Consider the following 18,419-nt stretch of genomic DNA (forward strand, 5'->3'; position numbering starts at 1 on the left):
GGTTTCTACCCTTATCCAGAGGCTCTGTGATGCACATCTAGCCTGGCAGCTAGCCTTCTTGTCTTGCCTCTGGACCTGCTCACTAGCTTCTACGGTTGACTTGGCACACAGCAAGATAACTGCATTCCTAGCACTCTGTCATTCATTACCTCACTGAGTCTGCTCTGACTTAATTTGTGCTTCCTTGGGTGGTTGTCGAGGTTTTGGCCAAGATTGCCCAGTGACTGGGAAGTGGGCACTATCACTTGTTTTACATATAAGGAAAGTCTGAGATGAACCTTGCCCAAGGTCGCGGTATTTGTAAGCAACAGGGTCAGGATTTGAATCTAGGGGATCTGACCCCAGGGCTCCTGCTCTTTACCGCTCAACCACACAGCGCCTAGAATTAGAACATTCTTGGGTTCAAACACAGACTCTGTAAAATTTAAAACCTCAAGTTCTGTGAACTAGGCCTGTTTCCTCTGCTTAATCCGAATGTGAATCCTCTCTTCCTTGTCCTCCTTAAAAAGTCCCTCTAGCCCCTGTATTGCCGAATTGCTTCCTATGAAATGATGACATTCATTGGTCAGAACTGTATAATACCTCTTAGTGAACACTCTGCATTTCAGGTGGAGAGCTCATTTTCTCACTCATTCAACAAATAATTTATGAAATGGCCCACCAAGTGCTGGGCCTAAGGAGTGATTTAGAGTACCTTTTGGAGCTGATATACTTTAGCTATTTTTTGGGTTTTGGTCTTGTTTTGGCACTAAACTGTTCTCCAGAATTCCCTCTTGACATGGCTTCTATTTAATCTTAAAGGTGTTCCAAATGGCATGTTTATCTATTTGTAATTTATATCCCTACATATTCCCAATAAATTTATAGAGCAACTTTTTTACTCATAAAACCAGATAGCTTAAATAAAGATTTTTAAAGGAAAGCTTATAAACCAATTAGAGGAAATAAAAAGTTATTATAGTTGAACACTAAATTTGATCCTGAGTAATCTGGCAGACATGGCAGAAAGAAAAAGTTTCCATATTTTCCTTGTTTGACTAAGAACAGTTCATACATTTTTCTGAAAAGCTGCTTTCTTTTGGCACTAAATTTTAGGAAGAATTTACTGTTGCAAAGACAAATTTTTACTCTAGTTTTGCAACAACCAAAGAAAAAGTCAGTTCTATAATTTATTCTTATATTTATTTGCTTAGTTGTTTTAACATAGTAAAACATAGTGTGGTAGGAAACTCAAAACTAGATGGGGAACTAATCTGTCATCCTAACCTCCAAATACACTTATCGTCTTTCTCTGTATTTTCTTCCAGTCTTCTTTCCTGTTTCTTTTTTTGAATCATAATTTGCCCACAATTTTATACCCTGCTCCCTTAACAATGAATAGTTGGTTCCCTGCCAACTAACATTTTTCCTTGTTGATTCATAATATCAAGTAAATCAAATTTCTCATATCAACCCTCATTTTTATAAAATACTCATTTGATGGGCAGAGTGTGGTATTTTCTCCTTTTAATGTACATGTACAATGATGAGTTTGTTTTTCCAGAATTTTTGCCAACAAATGGCTGCCTTGAGCAAACATCAATTCAGTTAGTCAAGAACTGCTTTGTTCCATTGACATACTCTTCTTTTGTTTCTTGTGCAGATACCGAGTTTTGGCGATTGGAGATGAAAAAGATCAAATCAGGAAAGAGGATGAGCTTAATAGGCAAGTACTGACACACAGCCTGGTTTGGTTGCTTACAGCCTAGCACAGGGGTCAGCAGAGTGGCCCATGGGCCAAATCTAGCCTGACACCTGTTTTTGTAAATAAGGTTTTATTGGCACACAGCCACGCCCATTCATTAATGTATTGCCTGTAGATGCTTTTACCCTACAACCTTAGAGTTAAATAGTTGTAACCAAGACCCACAAAGACAGAAAAAGTTTGCTGACCCCTAACCTAGAGTATCATTGGTCTAGCCAAAGATGGGTTTGGAAAAGGATTTGAACTCTTATCCACAAGCTTTCCAAGCAAAACTCTGGTTAGAAAACTTAGGGGTTTTTTTTCCCCATCTCGGAAAATCAGTATTGGTTCAGTTTGATTTTAGTCTCATATTTCAGTGTGAAACCTATTCTTTTGGGGGAAAAACTTGTTCAAAATTGGAGATAATGAAAACATAAGCAGTAATTGCATGTGTTAGTTGGTTGTCACATAAACTTGTTTCCAGGTTGGGTCACCCCTTCCCCACTAAATTTAAAATATTCCTGCAAAAATTGAACAGTTAGCAAGGCTAAAAAACTATTCCTTTGCTTTACGAATAGTTTTAACTTTCATGCCATTTTCGTGAGATTGAATTTATTTTTTTATTGACAACTGACTCCACCAAGGTGAGTGTTGCCCTGTGGTCTGCAGCCTCATGCTGCTCCATCCCCCCTTTCTCTTTCAGTGTGGATGATATCCACTTTCTGGTGCTCCAGAACCTAATCCAGAGCACACTGGCCCTCTCCGACAGCCAGATGCAGTCCTGTCAGTCATTTCAGGTGAGTATTAGGTACCCAGTGTCAGCTTCCTGGTACTATGTGACTCACATTGGCTCACATTCTTTATAGCTGCAGGCTCTCAGGGGGCCCTATCTCCCTCTAAGGAATCTCTGAGATTCCAGCCCTTGCTCCCAGTGCTAAGGTTTTGAGTCTAATTATGAGACAGAAGAGCAAATGAGGTTTGATGAAAGAATTGAGAAAATAATGGGCTATACAGCCTATCTGTTCAAAATGATAAATGTGGCGATATTTTGATTACTAGAGGTCACTGAATGGGAAAATTGCCTTCCTATGGGCACAGAGTCTTGTATATCTCCCAAGAACCTAGTAGATCTTCATGTTGCTCTGTCGTTTCTCATTGAGGATGAAAGAGAGAAAGGAAACTTGAGGTTTGAAGAAAAAAAAATATGTATCCTCAAGACCACATAGCCCATTCACTAAACCTGGGTCTGTTTAGCTCCAAAGCCCAGAGATGCTCAGAGGGTCCTGCGGCCCAAATCAGGGCCTCCCAGGAAATTATGTATCTTTGTTTTGAATGATAACAAAAATGTATTCTAGGTGGAACCTATTCACCTTTGTATTTACTCTCTAACCCTAAAACACAGGAAAATGGTTCCATATTTTAAGGTTTCCAAACCTAGAAAAACAAAGGGATGTTATTTTCTAATCCTAGGAACAGATTTAGACTGATAGGGTCAGTCACCTGGAGAGCTTGTTCAGCCTGTGGACCCCTAGCCCTACCCCCAGAGACTCCAGTCAGGAGTGGAGTGGAGTGAGGCCCTAAGAAGTGTGTGCACTCGCATCCCCAGGTTCTGATGCAGAGGACCCGTGGACCACCCTTTGGGAAACACTGGTGTAGGCACAGCTTGTGGCTAGTGTTTCCCAGGCATCTGCCTGTCACTTTGGCCAAGGGGAGTTGGAGACAACTGGGGAAAAGGGAATCATTTAAGGAAGATACACAGCCAGATCTGAATGCAGTGCTTCAGAGTGCCTCCCTCCGCCTCTTACAGCCAGGTCCAGGCCTCCCCATAGCTAGGAAGGAGGGTTAACTTGCTCTTTCTTGTTTTAATTAACCACCTTGAGTTGCATGGTACCTCCTGCTGTGGCGTCTAGAGACCACAAATCAAGGAAGTGACAATCATTACATTCTTTAAACTTGTTTCCCTTTAGCAGTTTAAACCCCCACCCCCATCCCCTGGTGGTTTTATTTTCTTGTCCCTGTTTTATACCCAGTAAAGAATGTGTATTTCAGAGCGGGTGGCTGGTATTAGTGTGCTGCTCCCATTTTCCACCCAGCATTTTACAGATGATGAAACTGAAACCCTGTCGGAAACTAAACCTGCAAAGAATGAGGAATGAATGGAGTAGGGCAGGAGTCCCAAGCAGATAACCCACAGCCAAGTCTCGTCCTTGAATTTGTTTCATTGGGTCCACATTTGTTTAAAATTTTTTTTTTCTGATTTTCTACCAGCATTGCAGCTGTAATTCCACATATCTGACTTCCCTTGAAAAGATCACAACACTGAATATTATGGCTGCATAGAGAACTAGTATGGGCAGTACCCCCTTTTGTCCGGGCACATACCTGTCCCCTAGTTTCTTCCTGACTAAATTCTACCTGGCAGGTCCCTGCAGATGTTTGAGTTGAAGGCCTGCAGAATTAGCTTTCTTATCTGGGCCATGACATTCCTGTGTCTTTAGATGTTTTGGGGTCTGATTGGCTGGCCTGTGAGCTCTCCTTTCACATGCCCGCCTGGCTGCATAGCATGGACCTTTCAGCTCTCCTGCTCACCAGGCAGTTAGAGCTGGACCAGCCCTCAGGGATCATTCCAACCGAGAAAACCCAGGTACAAAGAGGAAGTAAATAGTTTTATAAGCAATTCATGGAAATTCCAGTCCCTGCATTTCAGCCAGGGCCTTGTCCCCTACATCACGCTGCTGCTTGTCCTTCTTCCTGTTCCATTTCCAGGTGGTAGTCTGGGCACTACGGGTGGTGCTGCTAAAGAGACAGTCAATCTTCCCACCCCTGAGGGACGTGGAAAGTCGCATGGGAAAGGCCATTTGGGCCTGCACACCTGCCCCTCCCCACAGCAGGAAGCATGACGCTTCTTTGGTGACTCTGTCTGATCTGGCAAGGATGACCGGAAGGCTAGTCAGTGATGATGCCAGAGGCCCATGCAGGATCCTACTAGCACCCCCTGCAGCCCCAGGGTTCCAGAAGGTGGAAGCAGAAAGTCGTGAGCATCACAGGCAGCTGGGGGTTCAGTGAGTCTAGGGTAGCTCAGCCACTTGGAAATCTGACAGGATGGACCAGGCACCCCCAGCTCTCTCCTGTTGCATGGCAGCAGTTGTTTGTGAAGTGGAAGAAAAGAGCAAATGCACAAAAGGCTTTTTACAAGAAGCTAGATCCCAGCTTCCATATCAGTTATTTGGGGGAAGGAATGATGATGTAACAGCCACTCCCTGGTGTCTTCCCTCCGCCCTAGGTAGAGTGTTGCCCCCTAAGGCCTGGCAGTCCTCATACTCAGACCTGACATAAATGATCTATTGAGCGAAATGAGGGGTATATTTAAGCCTCAGTCTGACAAGACCCTGGGCATCTCCAGAGTCATCTCCCCAGCTCTAGGAGAACATCCTCTGCAATGTCCCAGACCTCTGAGCTCCCATGGCTTTGTCTCTCGATGCCCTTCTGTCTCTCTACCAGAGGAAGGTACAGTGCGAAGTTACCGGACTCCGGGCAGGGGGCCTTGTTCTTTTCTTGGTTCCGTCCCTGCCTAGTGGTATGGCCTTGGAGGATCACCTAAAGCCCACATGCCTCATTCTCTGTTACTCAGAGGTCCTGGGCGCCAGGTTGTCAGTGAACCCACCAAGCCTAAGATTCATAGCCTGTGATGAAGATTTTTCTTGGTCAGTGCTTTTGAGGAGAAAGTCTAGTAGGAACTCTCTCAGAGACTAGTGGATGGAAGTTACTAACTGTTGGTTAGTTAAACCAACCCTTTGTAGAAAATTGGAATAAAAGAAACACCACTGGTCCTCTGTGCTTTTCTTCTCCTGGGCAGCACCACCCATATCCTGAGACCCTACCACCTGAGGCATGAAGTCATGTCGGTGTGGCCAGCATGAGGAGGCTCTGAACCCGAGGCCCAGACACTGCCCTTCCATACCATGTCAGGAACACCGGCTTGGTGTTGGCCTTGCAGTGCTGCCAGAGCTGCAGGCAAGGGAGTCAAATCTGTGCTCTCTTGGGACTTCTACACTGGTAGGAGAGATGGACAATAAACAAATGAGATCTTTTCAGATAGAAATAGTGGCTCTGGAGAAAATAAAGCAGGATAATATACTACACATGACTGCAGAGAAGCAGGAGGGGTATGGATTTGTTTTTTTGAGGGGAAATATTTAAACTGAGAACTAAATGTTGAGAAGGAGTCATGCAGAGGAGTCATGCAGAGATTTGGGGATGATACTTTCTAAGAAATGGGATTGGGAAGTGCAGAGTCCTTAAGGTGAAAATAACTGCCTATTCCAAGAAAAGTAAGAAGGCCGTGAAGCTGGAGCATGGGGAGCTAGAGGCAGAGTTGTAGGTGGCAAGGCCAGAAAGGTGGGTGAGGTACAGCTCACAGGGGACCCTTGCCATCATGGGAAGGGCTCTGTGATGTTCCAAGTGCAAAAGGAAGCCATCAGGGGTTTTGAAGCAGAGAAATGACCAGAAATGATTTAGGTTTAAAGGATTTCTTTGATGGCTGTGGAGATGAATGGTAGCTGGGGGTAGCTGAAAGTTATAGAAGCAGGGAGACCAGCTGGCTGGAGGCTACTGATCCAGTCCAGCTGAGAAATGATGGTGGCACAGACTAGGTGGTGGCAGGGTAGACATATTTTGAAGATAAAACCTAGACACCTATTGACTTGTTGGGTGAGGGGCAAAGAGGAAAAATAGTGTGAAGACAATTTCAGGTTGAGTCCCAGTGACTTTGTATCTAAACAAATAGGGTTAAGGGTGAATAGCTCGTCTGGCCTTCCCTCTGATCTCTCGAGGTATGAGATGATGGAAGGACAATGACCTGCAGTCAAGGTTGCTGGGATCCTCCAGGGTCTAATCCCCTGCCCAGTAAATGTCAGCTCTGAACTCTACCACACCCCCAAGTATTGCTCTGACCCCCACTGCCCCAGGAATCATTTGTTCTTCTGTGAATGACCTGCTATCGCTTCCGTGCATCCACCCATTCCAGCTCCTTCCCCAGCCAGCTAGAGAACTGCTCTTACCCACGTCTCTGCTGTGTTGCAGACTTTCCGCCTCTACCGGGAGTATAAAGACCAGATTCTTGTAAAGGCCTTTGTGGAGTGCCAGAAAAGGAGCTTGGTCAACCGCCGCCGGGTCAACCACACGCTGGGCCCAAAGAAAAACCGGGCCCTGCCCTTCGTGCCAATGTCATACCAGCTCTCCCAGACCTACCACAAGTGAGCATCGCCCCAGAGCCCACTGCCTGGGCTGGTGGAGGGCAGTACCCCAGGTCAGGGGCTGGGCTGCGCTCCTACAAAGAGCACAGCTAACAGATGCCTTCTTCCCCCGAGGGGCCAGGCCCCTGGTGGCCTATGTGGTCCTGTATGCAAATGAGCTTCCTCAGCATCGCTCTGTACCTGTGTGAGGCAAAGGCTCATATAATACCTTGTGTTCCAGGCCTCTGCCATTTGCAGCCAGTTTGTTTCCTTTTCTGCTGTCAAATGGGAAAATCAGTTTCTCATTTAATAATAGATCCAGTTTTAAAGTACATCTTCCTTGTGGGAAGTAACCTCAGTCTGTGATCCTCACAGCTCAGTCACCTGCTTTGCAGGTTCACCTCCTTCATTTCAAAGCTGCCACATATTTTTCAGACTCCGTTTGTTCAGTGATCTCGGTGGTTGGGAAGGCTGGGACATGCTCAGCAAATCCCCTTCCCGAGCTCCTCTTGAAAGGAGCCCTCCTCGTGGCGGTGTTTCATGCCCACAGCAGGTGCTGCTGCTCTCTATTGCCTGCCTGACAGTTTGCACCCCTAACCTCCTAAGGCCCACACAGAGGAAGTCATTACAACATTCCTGAGGAATTTCTCCTTGATGCCGTTCTTTGGCTGGTTTCCCCTTCTCCTTGTTGTCCTCCTTACCAGCTCTCAGAGCTATGGAGGCTGCATTCAGAAACCTGAAGAACACAGTATGTTTTCGTTTCTTCTCTCTCATCTCTTTGCCTGTGACTCCAGACACTTTCTTCTTTCCTAAATCCTCATTCCTAGTGATATCCAGTCTCTTCGCCTTCTTGGGGAGCAGCCTGGGTTAGTAAAAGGAGCCGTCGACTAGGAAGCAGAAGATGTGGGTCCAGGTCCAGTGAGATTGTGACCTTGAGCAGCTTTTCTGGACTGTAGCATCATGATCTGTAGACTGGGAGGGGGATGGGGGTGGTCAGCAGAGCAAGAAGACCTCCTGGGTTCTTCCATCTGACCTCTTGGATGCCTCTTCTCTCTGCCATTCCAGGTTCATGGAAAGTTATACTTGGGGGCTGACAGAGGCCAGGGCTTGGCTCCCTGTCATGGCCATATAGACAAATTGAGCAGATGTGTATCCTCTCAGCTCCATATGGACTCAGGGCTGGGTTTGTTTAAAGATTATTTTTGTAAAAAGTGCATTTATCTCCCTCCAGTTCAGCAGCTCTTGCTAGTGAGTGCCCACAGGTGTTGGGCATTGGGTGAGGCCGTGGGGATACCAGGTGAAAAACATGGCCCTGCGGGAAGGTGCTCTGGAGAGCAAGAAAGAGATGTACCAGCAGGCAGGCCAAAGGGCAGCCTTCATCTGTGAGGGAAAGGAGGCTTTAGAGGAGAAGCTGGGGTGTTTGGTTTGGACCACAGTGATTTGAAGTGGTCATTACCCATCCAAATGAAAGTTTCCACCACCCCATCCTCAGTGAGACCCTTAACTTCTTTTTCTCTGTATAGGATTTTTACATGGCGATTTCCAAGCACCATCTGCACAGAATCATTCCAGTTCTTTGACAAAATCCAGGCTGCTGGCAAGCTGGACCAGCCTGATAATTTTTCTTTCAAAGACCAGGATAATAAAGACTCTACAAATGATTCAATAGCATTTTCTTTGAAAGGCCCTGGAGGGCATTGTGTGGCCATCCTGACCCTCTTCTCCATGGGCCTCATTTCCGTGGATGTCAGGATACCAGAACAGATCGTAGTGGTGGACAGTTCCATGGTGGAGAATGAGGTCATGAAAAGGTAAGTTCCAAAGGCTTGGCTCAGGCCAGGTGCCTGGCATGACTTCCCTGCCCTGCAGTTTGGGGTTGAGCCATTCGCCAGCCTGAGCACTGCCCTCTCCTTGCATGCTCAGTCACCTGGCCTTTATTCATCCAACACACATTTGCTGAGTGTTCCTGCTGTCTGCCTGGCTTGTTGCTGTTAGGTACTGGCTGTACACGGTCCAGCAAGGCACAGGCCAGGCTTTCAGGGCGCTCGCGGCTGGTGGTTCTTGGATCTGAGAACTAGGAATACGGTGCAGTGTGTGGGAAGCCTCATGTTGGTGCCTCCCAGTGTGTGGAGATCAGAGAAGGAAGTGATATAGCTCTGCCTGAGGGAAGGACACCGTACAGTTTGGCAGGGAAGGGGACAGAGAAAAGGTAGGATGAGGCAAAACTTGCTTGACAGCTTAATAGTTGAACTGGGATTAATGGGAAAGTGGGTGCTTTTTGGACATAGACATGGGAAGGGTTTTCCAGGCAAAAAGAACAGCATTGCAAAAACAGACATGTGAAAGGGGTCGGCATGGTTTTTGAGGGAAGGAGGGAAGGTGGAGGGAAGGGAACCTGAAGCAGCAGCTCTGCTGGGTATCCATAGCTGTTGGGGGCTGTTGCCAAGGCTGAATCCCAGAGGGAGATACTCTGCCCCAGAATAGCTGACTGGAGTGGCAGACAGGCCAGGCCTCTGCTCCGTCAGCTAGGTCTCAGTCTTCTTCTCCTAGCTTGGAGAAAGATGGGGGCTTGGAAGATGACGAGGATGAAGAGGAGGACTTAGATGAAGGCTCAGGGGGCAAGCGCCGGAGCGTTGAAGTGAAAGCCCACCAGGCCTCACACACCAACTACCTGCTGATGCGAGGCTATTACGCCCCTGGCATTGTCAGCACCCGCAACCTCAACCCCAACGACAGCATAGTAGTGAACTCCTGCCAGCTGAAGTTCCGGCTCCGCTGCTCCCCTGTGCCTGGCCGCCTTGGGCCCACTGGTGAGTGCTTCTCCTGCTAGGGCTAGGGGCTGGGGGCCAGCCGAGGTGCCACAAAGACTTTTAAGCCCATCCTGCCTCCCAAGCCAGTGAAACTCCCCTCCACAGCAAAGGGCTGATGGTGGCTGCAGCAAACACAAGAAAGAACAAAGAAAAATGCTTCTTTATCCTTAGCAGCCAACTTGAGGAGCACACATACTCTGAGACCCCTTGCATAAGGGACCACACACTTGAGGTCCTACAGATTGCTCCTAAAGCCCAGCCTCTGAAAGCTGTAAGATCTGGCTAAACTGGCTCTTTTCTTGTTCAATGACCCGTGAGCCCAAAGCATATAATAACAGGTGGCCCTTTTAAATCAAGTTTAGAGCCTCATTAATCCAGTGTAGAGCTTCCCAGGTTCTGTTTTCCTTTTAATCAGAGTCAAACAGGTAAGTGCTAAGAAATTTAGCAGAGAGGGGCTTATAACAGAAAGCAGCAGCCCTTTACTCACACCTCCCAATCCTGTCCTGCTCTCCGGGGAAACCTTTCACTATTTCTGTTTCTAGTTCATCTGGTGGCTGCCTCCATAGCGCTAAATTAGTAAATGTTTATGACATTTTTAAGCATTCTCTTTGGACCCCTTGCCATGAAAGATGAATATTTACCTCATATTCATAATCTCCCATCTTCTTCACTTCCAGTTTTTACACTTTTAAGTTTTATTGATTATCTTTTGAAACTTTAAAGAACTTACTTAAACCTCTATTTCCCATGCCCTGAATTTTAGGCAGTCTCTCCTCCCACTACACAAAGTGGGGATATTAGGGCCCCTTCCCTTCACACTACTTCCCAGATTTTATTTTTACACTGTTGAGACTGATGACATATACTGTTGTTCCATAACCACACTTAAGTATTCCATGCTTTGCCTGGAATTTGGACAGGGTAGAAAAAGTACTGGACATCTCAGAGATTGTGGTCTCATCAGAGACATCTTTCTGAGGAAGCAGAAACCAGCCCTGGCTAGCTTAAGCAAAAGTAGGAAATTCTAAGAAGGACCCCAGTGTATCTCGTGGGGCCCTGGGAACCACAGCTGAGATACTCCCTTCCAGATCTCTGTGGTTAAGTGCTTAGACCCTGGCATCCAGCCTCTGTGTCCCTCAGTTCAAGTCTGGAGTATACTGGCCTAGGATGAATCCGGTCCAGTCAGCTAGCCAAGGACCCAGGTCCACAAATCAGAAACCTGACTTCCAGGGACCCAGCTGTCCATCCAGAAAGGTGACCACTGTGGCTGTCTGGGGAGCAGCAACCTGACACTGGTATGGGTCCCGCTTGTGTGTCACTCGTGCCTTGGCCTGGGGAAGGGGTTTTTGTCGGGTCTGATTCCGATTGTTCTCATCTTTGCAGCCACTTCCCTGGAAGACCTGACAGTGGGAACCTCCAATCTCCCTGATACTTTCACCAGACTGATAAATACCCAAGAGAACACCTGTAGTTTGGAAGACTTTGTCCACCAGATGGAGCTGTCTGGGTACAAACCTGAAGATGTGTCTGCCACCTTAGAGGTCCAGAGGGCCATTGCGGCCACCAGTTATTTTGGGGTTGACAGGGTAGAGCTAAGCAGACAGTTCTCTGCCTATGAGAAGACAGACGGCAAGCGCACCAGGACAGTCACAGACTACATCCAGGTGAGCTGGGTTTAAAAGTCAGCCGATGGAGCTAAAGTGGAGCTTATGGTACGCAGGCCACCCACTACTGCTGGGTGTGCTTTGGATCAGATGGTATGTTTTTTTAAAAATGGAATTAATTGTCAACATTTAAAAATCAGAAGATTTCTCCTAAAGTCCAGCTTCCGAAAGTTACAAAATCTGGCAAAACTGAGCCCTCTTCCTGTTTAATGACCCATAAGCCCAAAGCATGTAATAACAGGTGGGACCTGGTGTATGCTCACCAGCAAAAGTTTTCTTTATGGAGGAAGTTGTTCTCTCATTATCAGTAAGGAACTGCTGTCTTTGGCCTGACACTCATCTCTTTTACCTAATAGAAGTCACTGCCTATTATAAGCACATCCCATTAACACTCCCATATTGCGTGCCAGCACTACAGAAGCTTGATGATAAGCCAGTCAGAAATCCCACTGACCCAGGGGAGCCAGGCATCTCTTACCCTTTGCTGAAATTCTCCTCAATTGTGGTTTATGATTTAGGGAAGTTTAGTGGTTTGTCTGATTTCTCTTTTGGTTATGAAACATTCCAGACCATGGGCACACAGGTTTAAGAGCTAAGTTTGTACAACAGCGTTGGAACTTGCCCACCAATATTGCTCATCCAGAATTTCGCAGCTATCAGGGTAGAACCAAAACATAGAGCCACTGAAATATCTACCAACTTGGGGCTGTTGATGTAAATTAAGGCATGTGATCTCCACAGACTGCTGCTCGGCAGCCATTTGAGGTACTAAGTATGAGACTAGAAAGTGTTTGTGAAATAACACTAAGGACATTTACCCAAAAGCTATGTAACTGATAAAACAAATCTGCCCATGTGGGAGTTGCCAGCAGGGCTTTCTGGGCACTATCAGTGGCTAATGGGCAGAGGGGCAGCACGATGATATGGGGGCTGGTGGGGGCCCTTTATTGTTCATGTGGGATGGGGTTCTGGCCAGGCATGCAGACTCCACCGACCTGGGGGCCCAGAAAGGGGTGGAGTGCTCCCAGAAGCCCTCCACCTCTTATATTCCCAGATTCAAAATGGAAGCCAAACTCAATGAGTGCACAAATAACCATTCATAGGGTGTTTTATTGTTCTCTCAGAGAGATGCTGATTTTCCCAAGGTCATGGGTAGCAGAGCCCAAGTGCCTGCCCTTGTCTCTCTTTGAGCTCCAGATGTCATTGATTATCTGCAGGTGATGAGTCAGGCCTAACAACAGCCCCCAGATGGTGAGTGCCCCAGCAAACCCTTCACAGACCTGCAAGACCCGGATGTGAGTCCAGGTTCCAGGCTGTGAACTGGGGCAAAGTCCTTGAAGACCGAGTTGTGTTTTTTTTAATATAAAAATTAAAAAGTGGGCAGGCCATGGTGGCTCAGCAGGCAGAGTTCTCGCCTGCCATGCCAGAGACCCAGATTCCTGGTGCCTGCCTGTGCAAAAAAAATAAATAAAAATAAAATAAAATAAATAAATAAATGAACCCATCTGCTTCCCAGAATTGGTGCATTTCCTAAATAAGAGCAAGGATGTTAGAAGCAGGGCATGGTATAAACATGGAGGATTTTTTGTCTCGTATGGGAATAGTGAGTTTTTGAGGAAGATCTTGAAAGAGCTTGGGAGTATTAAGTTCTATGGGAGGACATGGGCCAGGCAGAAGAGTTGTAAATTCATATCAACTTTGAGTGCACAGCTGTACCTCTAAGAAGTTCACATATCTGACGTTCTACCAGTAGGCACACCAAGGCCTAGCAAGGAAAGGAGACTGCCCTGGGCTCCCGGGGCTAATTAGTGGCAGACCCAGGACCAGAAGCCAGGCCTTCAGTTTTTATTGGGTTTGCCACTTGCTGAAGACACTTAGAAACATCAGGCAGGAAAGCTGGCCACACCCAACACCTGTCAAGTATCCCCTGATAACCTGGATTCCCAGGCAGACCGGTGTTTGTGTCTTGCTTTTCCTAGGACCTCTTGGAGCAACACCAGGTGCTGGAAGTTGGTGGCAACACTGTTCGCCTAGTGACCATGGCATTTGCCCAGCCCTGGCTCTTGCACTCGGTTCGTCTAAAAAGCAATGAAGAAGATGCTGACAGTCAGAGAGATAGCCCTCAGGCTAGGCCCCCAGAGGGGCCTTCCAGCGAGGACAGCTCCTTTGAGAGGCAGGCCCCACCTTTTCCAGGCCCCCAGAGCACCAAGAGACGCACCAGTTCTGCAGAGGCTGACTCCGAGAGTATCCAGGAGCCTCCCACAAAGAAGCCCACACTCCAGGACGTGCGCTTGGTCCCCAGCCCCAGGCCCAGGGTAGAAGAGGGGACAGAAACCCAGGTTCCTGCTCTGCCTGTGGCTCCCAAAGACACAGGTGGGAGGGACCCTCCCCCAGGAGCATTGGAGGCTGGGCAGGAGGACCAAGAGAATGTCGGGACACCCGGTATCCAGGGCCAAGAGCAGCTGAGCAGTCAGGATGAACTTCTGGAAGGCTGTGAAGACCCTAGAGGTACCAAAACTTGTCCCCCACCCATCTCACCCCACCCATTCTCTGTCCTCAGAACTAACTGACCAAGAACTTCCTCCCAGATCGGGAGCTGCCACTGGGCATAAAACGGGCCTTGGACTGGAATTTTTCATAGCCTAAACCTGGAAGAGGGAATGAAGATCTTGTCTCTGTCTTTCCACTAGGGGGCAGAAGGCTTCAGAAACTCTTTGATTTACAAGTGCAAGAAAAAGATGGTTCTGGCAGAGTGTCCACTAAAGTTAGCTGATGTAAGGAGGTAGAGATGTAAGGGTTGTTTCGTGTTTCGTAGGTTTTGGCAGACATGTACTTACTGAAACTTGCCCTTTACCTCTCCCACTAGGTAAATCCTTTTATCTGTAGTCAACAGTAGCCCTTTTATGTGGTTTCTAAAGGTGGTTTGTTTTATTGGGGGTGATTTTGCCCAAGATTTTGTTTGTTTTTGGGGCTGCTGGATAGGACATAAGGTCTCACTAGCTTTCCCTGCTGGCAGGACCCTTGGGGCCCTGAGAATGAGCATGCCCACTAGGACCTTGTGATCAGTTCCTGTTTGGCTTTGAGTGTGTTGCCTCTGCCACCAGCTCAACCTCTGCTGGAACGGCAGCTCCACGAAGAAAGGAATGGGCGTCTTTCTTTCACTGCTTTGTGAAAAGCTTGTGAAAGCTTGTGCCTAGGACTTAATCATTTGTTGAATGACTAGGGAAGACTAGGTGGATTCCCCTTCTTCTAAGTTACTTACATCTTTTTCTTCCATCAGGTTGTACAGAGAGCTCTGTGGCTGGCAGCATCTCCCAAACAGGACGGGAAAAGTGAGTGTGTCATTCTGCTTCCTGGGAGGTATGCAGAGCAGGGGGAGGTCTGTCCTCAGAGTTCCCAGACAAGGGCCCCAGACAGAGGCCTTTCTCTGAGGCCCAGCCTTGTACATCAGCCTAGTGCCCTGGTTCTCAGCAGAAGGAATTTATGGTGCCCAGGGCAGCCTAGTACAAAAGCCCTTCCACCAGCCTGCCCATAGCACCTCCAGAGAAACAAGCATGGTTCATTCACAGGCCGCACCCCTCTGGGCCTCCTCACAGTGCATGGACATTGTCATCCCCATTTCCCAGACACGGTCAGGGCCCAGAGAGCCACACAGTCTGTGTGTGACCAGATTCACCCAGAGCTCCTACCCTCACGCAGGGCTTCCTTCTCTCCAGGATTTCTACCTTTGTCCCCAGGGACTCCTGGGTCCCCTTGGCCACATCAGAATCAAAAGGTTGACGATTGCACTGGGGTGAATACACTTATTTCAGGAGGGGCAGCACCCTTCAGGCTCAGGAGAGGCTCCCTTCAGTTGCCCTCCTCCCCAGTGTAGACAATGCCCCTGCACCCTGGGCCCTGGGTGCTAGATCAGCCACAGGCGTAGTAGCAGACACCTTTGTTTAAAGGGAAGTCCACCTGGGACCCTATGTACTGCAACAAAGTGGAGCTTCTGGATAAAGACCTCTGGGAGCTTGCCCTGAAGGGGGAGGCAGCCACTGGTTAGGGGGCCCAGGTGGCGCTGGTCAGTGCAGACATCATAACTGTTGTTCCCCTGTCCTGCCAGTGTGGGGGGAAGTACGCATGACATTAGGTGACTTAGAAGTCAGGGACTTAGAGGATGGGCTCACTGGTCCCTCCTGGCCTTAGTCACGGCTGCGTCTGAGCAGGTCCCCAGGGCATGGCCCCCTGTGGAGCACGGTCCTGTTAGGAGATCAAAGGGAGGTGGAAGAGCAGAGGGTGCAGCCCTCTCTGCCAAGCACTAACGCCCCTTCCTGGCCCTGCAGGGACTGTGAGAACATCTGCTTCGTGAGCCGCCCGTGGCGCATTGTGGATGGCTACCTGAACGCACCAGTGTGCAAGGGCATGCTGGAGGCCTTGCTGTACCACATCATGACCCGGCCCGGCATCCCTGAGAGCACCCTGCTGCAGCACTACCAGGGCGTCCTGCAGCCTGTCGCCGTACTCGAGCTCCTCCAGGTGTGCCTCAGGAATGGGGGTCGGGGGTGAGTTCTGGGTCCAGCAGCTCCTACAAGCTCTACCCAAGAGCGTGCCTCGACAGAGAGATCAGCAGAAGAGCCTCCCCCTTAACACCTCCCCATCACACTTGACCCCTCCGCAGAGAGGCTCTGCCCCACTGTGCTCCCATGGGCAGGGCCTATGCCTGCTTTACGTCCTGCTGCTTCTGGCCTCTCTGCCTTTTTGTGCTGCCGGCCTTTAGCCCTGAGTAGACTTCTCTACTCAGCCCTTAGTCTCCTGCACCCCACTCTGGGTTTCCTGCCCTTCAGGCTGTCCCTCCCAGAGTCCTCCACCAACTCCATGCAGCTACCCAGTCTTAACTATTCCTTTCTGGGCATCTTATCTCTCATGCCTTCCTCTCCATGGGTCACAAGCCCTCATGCCCACAGGGACCTGGAGGTCAGCCACAAGGCAGGCATGTGGGCAGCAAGGGAGCTGGAGCACGTATGCTCACACTTCCTGGGGCCGCTGCTCCCTTGCTCTGGCCCAGCGCTGCCATGCAGACACAGTCCCAGTGCAGCTGATACATCAGCCCCTCAAGGGAAGCTGGGAACTTGACCTTCAGTGTGAAAACTCCCCAAATTTTAAAGCATATACTGGCCAAACAAAATTCCATCTGGAAGACAGTTTGTGATCCGTCTTCTCTGCCCTCTGCTTCAGAAGGCTTCAACCCTGGTACAAATGCCTTCCCTGAGCTTTTGCCTAAAACTCCCTGTTGCTTCACTCTGTATCTCTCAATGCCAGATTCAGGTGTCACCCACTCTGGGCAGCAACTCCCTGAGACAGAGGATGTGTTCTATAAGTCCTTGAGAAAGAAATCACAAACACTCAAAGTAATGTACCTGTTGGTCTGTGGTTTCTCCAGGGTCTGGAATCCCTTGGCTGCATTAAAAAGCGCTTCCTGAGAAAGCCCTCGGCTGTCTCGCTCTTCTCCAAGCCTGTAGCTGAGGAAGCAGAGGCGCCCACCAGTCTGAGTGAGAACCTCATGGCGTTCTATGAGCCCACGCTGGACTGCACCCTGCGGCTGGGCCATGTGTTCCCCTACACGGTCGACTGGAACAAGTGGGTCCACTTGTAAGGCTCCTGTGCCCCCACCTCCCATCAGCACCCCCTGCCACACCTGTTCCAGCTGCCAGATGAGGAGGGAGCTCATTCTTCTCTGGGGGAGCCCCTTGTCCAGGTGCTTGGTGCCCCAAGATGCACAGGCAGTCCAGCTAAGTCAAGTGGAAATAGCATACTGCCCCCCACCACCTGAGGTCAGCAGACCCCACCGGGCACCTGGACAAAGGTCTGTGACTGAGCCTCCTGAACCTGGGGAGGGTGCCTCAGGCCAGAGCCCATCACCTAAAAGTGGCTTCCCATCCTGGAGTTCCTGGAAGTGGGGGCCACCCTCCATCTACCTGGTCCCAGGGGCCCTTCTTGGCCTGCCATTGTGGACCGTGATTCTTCACCCCAGGAGATGGTGCTTCTGATCCCAGCTGGCTGGGATGTGGTGGAAGAGTTGCACAGCCAGCTGGGCCCCCGCTTCCCTCTGACTCTGTTCACTTGGCCTCTCAGCCATTGTTGCAGGTGCTTTCCCTCTTCAGGGGGAGCTGCGTACAGTTCTCTGGTCCTGAATGATGGCGAGTGTGAGTGGCCCTCGGGGGCTTGTCCTCCAAGGGCTTCTGGGGTGTGGCTGCGATCTGGAGACAGAGCTGCCTCCAGGCTCCTCGCCTCCTGTGCAGACCTCAGAGTTCTCATCTGCTGGAGCCAGTCCCCCACCTTGCCTAGACCCAGGACCACTCACAAGCAGACTGTGGCCACCCTGGCAGACCCCTTCCTCACTGTGCTGGTGGGTGTCCCTGTGCGCAAGGTGTCTCCATAGTTTTTAGTTTTGTTTTGTCCTTTGACCTGCCTTTTCGATTTAAGTCCTTTGGCATGTATTTATTTATTTTGTAATTAAAGTGGAGTAAAAGACATTTAGTTGCATGTGTTTCTTACACAATCTTTGATCGCTTAGAGGATTCCCTGCTTTTAGCTGCAGAACAATCAGGAAAAGATGTCCTTGGTAAAACTGAAAAAGGAGGGAAGGATCTGTTGCTGAGCCCACTGTCATTGGCCCAGTCTCATGCTCTGGGGCCCAGTACAGCCCCATGTAGTAGTTACCAGTGGTCTGTCTGTCTGCGCCAGCTGAGAACATCCTCAGGGGAGAGACAGGTGGGTAGCCCACCCATCCTCGCCTCAGCAAGCCTCTGCCTTCTCTGCCTTCTCTGCCTTCTCTGCCGTGCCCAGGCCTGTCCCTTCACAGAAAGACTCATGAATGTGTGTCAGGAAGCCCTTAAACCAGCGCCAGCCCCAAGGCCAGCATTGGGGTCACAGAGGTCACAGATAGTGGGATGAATCTGGCCTGTTGAAGTCCTCTTTAGTCCACAGCATTGGCAGTTCCACGTCT

General features: G+C 49.1%; 1 protein-coding gene across 3 annotated transcripts in view; it reads left to right on the forward strand.

Moving 5' to 3' along the window:
• The window catches only part of GTF3C1 (general transcription factor IIIC subunit 1), a 114,266-nt gene extending 96,320 nt beyond the window's left edge, over nucleotides 1-17,946 (forward strand). For 2 of the 3 annotated variants that reach the window (XM_077141450.1, XM_077141452.1), the window contains 10 exons: nucleotides 1,643-1,705; nucleotides 2,427-2,520; nucleotides 6,806-6,978; nucleotides 8,481-8,768; nucleotides 9,508-9,767; nucleotides 11,151-11,431; nucleotides 13,411-13,939; nucleotides 14,712-14,763; nucleotides 15,757-15,949; nucleotides 16,854-17,946. In XM_077141450.1, the coding sequence (XP_076997565.1) occupies nucleotides 1,643-1,705; nucleotides 2,427-2,520; nucleotides 6,806-6,978; nucleotides 8,481-8,768; nucleotides 9,508-9,767; nucleotides 11,151-11,431; nucleotides 13,411-13,939; nucleotides 14,712-14,763; nucleotides 15,757-15,949; nucleotides 16,854-17,066 (2,146 nt within the window). In that variant the 3' untranslated portion in view covers nucleotides 17,067-17,946. Of the gene's footprint in view, nucleotides 1-1,642; nucleotides 1,706-2,426; nucleotides 2,521-6,805; nucleotides 6,979-8,480; nucleotides 8,769-9,507; nucleotides 9,768-11,150; nucleotides 11,432-13,410; nucleotides 13,940-14,711; nucleotides 14,764-15,756; nucleotides 15,976-16,853 lie in introns of all 3 variants that reach the window. The other variant, XM_077141451.1, reaches the window with a different exon arrangement.
• Nucleotides 17,947-18,419: the final 473 nt, after the last annotated feature.

The sequence above is a fragment of the Tamandua tetradactyla genome, chromosome 23 (assembly GCF_023851605.1).
Source record: "Tamandua tetradactyla isolate mTamTet1 chromosome 23, mTamTet1.pri, whole genome shotgun sequence".
Lineage (NCBI taxonomy): Eukaryota > Metazoa > Chordata > Mammalia > Pilosa > Myrmecophagidae > Tamandua > Tamandua tetradactyla.